The sequence below is a fragment of the Bipolaris sorokiniana genome (assembly GCF_000338995.1).
Source record: "Bipolaris sorokiniana ND90Pr unplaced genomic scaffold COCSAscaffold_38, whole genome shotgun sequence".
In the NCBI taxonomy this organism is placed as follows: Eukaryota; Fungi; Ascomycota; class Dothideomycetes; order Pleosporales; family Pleosporaceae; genus Bipolaris; species Bipolaris sorokiniana.
Window position 1 is genome coordinate 1 of NW_006911932.1, and position 6,501 is coordinate 6,501.

The 6,501-nt window shown below is 50.3% G+C and overlaps 3 protein-coding genes across 3 annotated transcripts; 2 read left to right on the forward strand and 1 right to left on the reverse strand.

Moving 5' to 3' along the window:
• Positions 1-324: 324 nt before the first annotated feature.
• Positions 325-882, forward strand: COCSADRAFT_70818 (uncharacterized protein; the record flags this gene model as incomplete). The annotated part of the gene is made up of 1 exon (XM_007707928.1): positions 325-882. A coding segment is annotated over one exon (558 nt), but the record flags the coding sequence as incomplete, so codon positions are not given.
• A 2,495-nt stretch (positions 883-3,377) lies between these two features.
• COCSADRAFT_70670 (uncharacterized protein) lies at positions 3,378-3,743 on the forward strand (the record flags this gene model as incomplete). Its single annotated transcript, XM_007707929.1, has 2 exons — positions 3,378-3,470; positions 3,585-3,743. Coding segments are annotated over 2 exons (252 nt in total), but the record flags the coding sequence as incomplete, so codon positions are not given.
• Positions 3,744-5,054: 1,311 nt separating this feature from the next.
• COCSADRAFT_104549 (uncharacterized protein) lies at positions 5,055-5,846 on the reverse strand (the record flags this gene model as incomplete). The annotated part of the gene is made up of 2 exons (XM_007707930.1): positions 5,055-5,513; positions 5,568-5,846. The coding sequence occupies 2 exons, from the start codon at positions 5,844-5,846 to the stop codon at positions 5,055-5,057; spliced, it is 738 nt and encodes a 245-aa protein (XP_007706120.1).
• Between the last annotated feature and the right edge of the window lie 655 nt (positions 5,847-6,501).

Sequence of the window (6,501 nt, forward strand, 5' to 3'; positions counted from 1 at the left end):
GAGAGAGGTGTCGTACGACAGCTTACTCTTCTTATCTTTCTTCTTCTGTACTATAGGTTAATGCAAACTCGTTCGAAGGCCTCTTCGCCCATAACATAAGAAGAAAGATCACCACTCTTATCTCTTCTTCGTACGAGAACGAAGAATTGAGAACGTTCTCTATAGGCACGGCAAGCGCGCCTAAGAGCAAGTTACGATAAAATGATGGACTCTGAGCAGTTCTTACGAAACGACGGGCCGGACGGCCAAAATCACCAAACGCAACCTTCGTACGAGGATCTCCTTGCTAGTAATGAGCAACTTCGGCAAGGCCTTAACCACGCAACAACGGAGCTTCAACGGGCTCAGAATATATTTCAAGAATTTGAACAGATGAAAAACCTTCTCCATACGATTCAGGGCCAGCTTCCTGTCAGCAACGCACAGACGCCTATGACCACTCCAAGCGGGGATAGTCAGCTGCCCGCCCACGACCCAACGCTCACCGCCAGATCCGCCGTACGAAGGTTTGAAAAAGCGAGACTTCCAGACGTAGAAGTCTTCGATAAGGGAACACACGAAGAATACTCCCAATGGAAAACCCGCGTACGGGCAAAGCTCTTCGCTGACCACCTTGCGTACCCCACGGAGGAATACCAAGTACACTATGTAATCACTCGTACGAAAGGATGGGCCTTTACCGCCCTTCAAGCTTACGTCACAGCGGTAATGGATAAACAAAAAGAACCATCACTGAACGAGCTTTGGGTTCAACTAGACGGATTCTTCCAAGACCCGACGATCAAGCAAAAAGCTCTACAATACCTTCGTACGACGAAGCAAGGTAAAGAAGAGTTTCTCCCTCACGTACAAGCATTCAACTTGAAGTTCCACGAAGCGGGACTAAGCTCTCTTAACGACGCGCTCAAAATTGACTACCTAAAGAACTCGCTAAATAGAAAGCTACTCCGCTACCAAGCTGGCTATCAACCTCCAGTTAGCGAGACGTACGAGGACTTTGTAAATAGAATGCGCGTTACTTGGGAAAACTTAAAAGCGGTAGACCAGCTTTCGTACAACGTGATAGTCCACCCTAAACCTTCCTCTTCAACCAACGATGCGATGGATTGGACTCCAACCGTGGGCGCTATGCGCCCCCGCACGAGGAATGAATATTGGGGCACGAGAACTCAAATCGCACAACGAAAGGAAGAAGGCAGCTGTCTCCGCTGCGGACTTCAAGGCCATCTCGTACGACACTGTAAAGCTACAGTACCCGAACGTATAAGGAACCCTACACCCACTACGAAGACAATGGCAGCTACTATAGAAAGCGACAGCTCCGACGAGGGAAAAGAAGAGCCCTAGCCCAAAAACGCCGGCTAGGGCCACAGAAGCAAGTTAAGAAGGTCGTACGACCAACTCGTAGTCTCTTACAACAACTAGAAGCTACTTCGCCTATGTCTATAGACGTAATCATTAATAGTATCAGAAATGCTACTGCTATGATTGATAATGGGTGTTGTACGTACTCTATAGTTAATGAGACGATTGTCCAAGAACTTAACTTGCCACGCGTGCCAATAAGACCTCGCGCAGTCGTAGGCGTGAATGACCAAAAGAGCTTCGTACGAGCTATTACTGAGTTTACGATCGATGTAGGGGGAGTAAAACGACGAGCAGCCGCTTATATTGTCCCATCTACGTACGAGTACGATATGATTCTAGGAAAGACCTGGCTTGAAGACGTAGGCGGCGTAATTGATGCCCCACAACGACGCTTACGCTTTTGCTACTACGGAATCTCAGTTCCGAGTACCGAGTCCTCCGTACGAGAAATGAACCCTCTTGCAGTCTCCACGGCCGCCTTTAAGCACTACGTACGACAAAGTAAGAAGCGGCCAGCTATACAAGTATTCGCCGCAAGCCTCCAAGACATCGAAAAAGCCTTACGTCCAAAGACGCTTCTTACGAAAGAAGAGGTAAGGCAGCAACTCCCTACCTATCTACAGCCGTACGCAGAGCTGTTTACGCCAAAAGAAGGAAAGGAGTTACCTCCTCTAAGAGGCCCAAAAGTAGACCACCAGATCGAACTTGTACCCGACAAGGATGGGAAAACACCAGAAGTCCCGTACGGGCCACTCTATAGCATGTCAAGAGATGAACTTCTTGTGTTAAGAAAGACGTTGTACGAACTACTCGAGAAGGGGTTTATTCGTACGAGCAACTCTCCTGCAGCCTCGCCCGTTCTATTTGTACGAAAACCGGGAGGAGGGCTACGATTCTGCGTCGACTATCGCGCTCTAAACGCGATAAGCCGAAAAGACCGCTACCCCCTCCCGCTCATTCGCGAAACGCTAAACCAAGTCGGACGAGCAAAGTGGTATACGAAGCTCGACGTTACAGCAGCCTTCCACCGTATCCGTATTGCAGAAGGACAAGAATGGATGACTGCCTTCCGAACGCGCTTTGGATCGTACGAGTGGCTAGTAACCCCTTTTGGACTCGCGAACGCACCAAGCACGTTCCAAAGATACGTCAACTGGGTACTACAAGACTTCCTAGACGACTTCGCCTCCGCCTACTTAGATGATATTCTTATCTATACAGATGGCTCGCAGGAACAACACCACGAACACGTACGACGTGTTATAAAGCGTCTTCAAGCCGCAGAGCTACAGCTAGAGCTAAAGAAGTGCGAATTCGATGTCCAACGTACGAAATATCTCGGGTTTATTCTCCAAGCAGGGGAGGGCGTATCTATGGACCCAGATAAGACAAAAGCAATTCAAGAATGGGAAGCGCCAGTTACCGTACGAGGAGTGCGAGGATTTCTAGGCTTCGCCAACTTCTATCGCAGGTTTATCCCTAACTATTCTAAGCTCGCCGAACCTCTCGTACGCCTAACTAAGAAGGACGAGAAGTTTGAATGGGGACCTGAGCAAGAATTAAGCTTCACTGCTCTAAAGGAAGCATTTCTCTCAGAAGAAGTCCTAGTTGCATTTGACCCTGACCGTCGTACGATCGTCGAATGCGACTCCTCCGGACGAGCCCTTGGAGCAGTGCTACTCCAGGAAGATGAGAATAAAGCCTTACGTACGGTTGCTTACCTATCACGAAAACTACTAGTGCATGAAGCAAACTACCCAATCCACGATAAGGAACTTCTAGCGGTTATTGCCTGCTTAAAAGAATGGGATGCGGAACTCCGTGGCGTACGAGAGTTTGAAGTTATTACTGACCATAAGAACTTAGAGTTCTTCACGAAAAAGCAGAAACTCTCGGAACGTCACGTACGATGGTCTCTCGAACTAGCCCGCTTCCCAAACATGAGACTTCGATATCGACCTGGCAAGGACAACGTACGAGCAGACGCCTTATCGCGACGAGACCAAGACATGCCCAAGGACGCCTCCGACGACCACCACGCCTCAAGAGAATTTACCATGCTAGTACCAGCGTATACCCCAGACCCGATCCTTGCACTACCTGTACGGCCCACAGAAACCTCCCTAGTATCGCCTACACTCCCACAACCACCGGACCTCTCAGAACTAATCCAGTCGTCGTGGGACCGCGCCGTACGAGAAGACTTACTCTACCAGGGAATAAAGCTAGCCGTACGAGAGAAGAAGCGCTCGCTCCCGAGCTCAAGAAGAGTCGCAGTCTCCTTAGGCGATTGTACGATCAACGATCAAGACCAACTCTGTTGGCGTGGTAGAGTATGGGTACCCGACTACGAACCACTCCGTACGGGAGTTATCCAGGTAGCCCACCTTTCCCTACTGTCGGGACATCCAGGACGAGAAGAAACCTACCGAATCGTCGCACGTGAATGGTACTGGCCGAACCTAGGTAACGATATCCGCCGTTTCGTACGAAACTGCGAGTTGTGTCGCAAAAGCACACCCTGGCGAGATGGGAAATACGGATACTTACGACCGTTACCTGTGCCTAGTCGTACGTGGCAGCACCTCACTGTGGACTTTATTACGGGGCTACCACCATCCCAAGGGAAGACCAACCTGATGGTAGTGAAGGACCGGCTAGGCAAGAGCGCCGTACTAATCCCTATGGACAAAATCGAGACGGAAGACGTAGCTTGGGCGTTCGTACGAGAAGTCTACCGGCACCATAGTTTACCACAGTCAATTACGTCCGATAGGGGCCCTCAATTCGCAAGCTCTCTCTGGAAGCAGATCTGCCAACTACTAGGCATCCAGCGCAACCTCTCTACGGCATACCACCCACAGACGGACGGAACGACTGAACGCGCGAACAGCGATATCGAAGCTATCGTACGAATCTTCTGTAACTACGATCAAGATAACTGGTCACAGCTTTGCCCCCTCCTAGAACTTATGCTCAATTCGCGTACGAACGCGGCAACAGGAGTCTCCTCCTTCTTCCTCCACCACGGCTACCATAACACTCCCTTTCCACAAGAACAAGATATCGCGCGGACTACTGACGTAACCGAAGCTGCAAAAGAAATAGTCCGTACGATTAGTAACGCCTCAACTTGGGCTATATCCGCTATGACTTACGCTCAACAAGAACAAGAACGACAGGCAAATAAGTCTCGTAAGCCAGCCCCAACGTACCAGGTAGGAGACTGGGTATGGCTAGATCTACGCAACGTACGAACTACAAGAACTAGCAAGAAACTCGATTGGAAAAATGGGAAATTCCAGGTATCACGCGTACGAGACCCCTACTGGGTAGAACTAGCCGTGCCTTGGGAAACTAAGACATACCATGTGGACAAAATCCGCCCAGCCGCCGACGACCCTCTACCATCCCAGCAAATAGACGACTCTAACCCAGCGGCTATTGTCGTACAAGACGAGAATGAAGAAGAGCACCTTGAGTGGACCGTACGAGACATTACGGACGAGAGGAGGCGACAAAAGAGAACAGAATACCTTGTTCATTGGGTAGGCTATCAAATACCTACATGGGAGCCCGCTGCTCACCTCACGGACACTTCGGCCCTCCAGCATTGGTTAACTTATACCCGGCCCGTACGACAACCCAATGGCCAGCTTAAAAATAACTGGCGTAAGAAGCTCCAACTACTCAAGGAGCAGCGGGTTGAAAGGACCCCCCAGAGCCGGTCGCCTACGCGGGCCGCCGCCGTCCGAACCACCAGACACGCGCTTGGAGGAAGCCGTCGTACGACCCCCAGGACCACGCGGGACGTTGCAACGAGCGCCATGATCCTGCCAGATGCAGTTGGAACAGGCTCCTCCCCACTCACCCAGAATCGACACACAGCCCGCAAACGCCGTAAACTCCTTCTCGCCCTCGAGGACGGCAGCGCAGTTATTCGTACAGAACCGCGCGTTAAGGCCACCACGAGTGTGGACGACGAAAGCCTTGAGATACGACGGACGACCAGTAAGGATCTGGCGAGCAGTGATCGTCGTACGAGCTACGATAGGCGAGTAATCGCGCAAACCGGCACCAAAGATGGCATCGTAAGGGCTGTTACCACGGGGGCGGCAGAAGAAGTCGAAAACGCGCCGAATATCCTCCTAAACCCAATTAACCCACGAGCCGTACGGAAAGAGAAGAAAGGGACTTACAGGGGCGGCAGCGAAAACACGACGAAGCTCGTCAGCGACAGCCACGTCGAAGATGTACCAGACACGATACTCATTGACATTAATCGTGCCAGCGATGTTGACAGCCGGCTGAACCGCACCAGGAGTCGTACGGGTGAGAGCACGATCTGCAGCAGCAAAAATCTGAGCTGCCACGGCCGTGATGGTATCGTTGGGAGCACCGTTGGAGCAGAACTGCAGAGCGTTCACACCACCCGTATCCCACTGCCCACGTCCTCCAGGCTGCGCTTTTGGAGGCATCGTACGAAGAAGAAGAAAAGGAAAGGAAAGAAGAGTAAGAAATTTGAGTTGGAAGAGAGAGCGGATCACGACTGAGGAACGAGCACCAACTAATGCGACGGCACTGATACTTATACCGTACGGAAAGTCGTTTTCACTTAACTTACTACGAGTTTGCTAGCAAACGTACGTCACAGCTAGGTAACAACATAACTATTCAAACTACGAGCAAACACGCGGACCGCCAAGCAGCCGCATACGGTATAGAGGGGGGGTATTGTAATGGGCTGCGCCCGTGGAGTGAAAGCACGTGATTGTATCACGTGCCTACATCACGTGCCTATATCACACCGCTTAGTTAGAACTTACTCGTACGAAGAGTAGAGAAGCAAGGTATAAAGAGAGAGGTGTCGTACGACAGCTTAACTCTTCTTATCTTTCTTCTTCTGTACTATAGGTTAATGCAAACTCGTTCGAAGGCCTCTTCGCCCATAACACTCTAAATCTTAGAGAATTAACATAGTCTTTAACAAATAGCTGCGATATTATTTTAAAGCCGTTACCAGCTAAGACGAGACTTTTAATATAATGTAACGGCGCAGGCAAGACTACTCAGATCAGTATTGGCGGTAGTATCACTCAGAGGCATATAGAAGTGCGTAGGACATCAAACGAG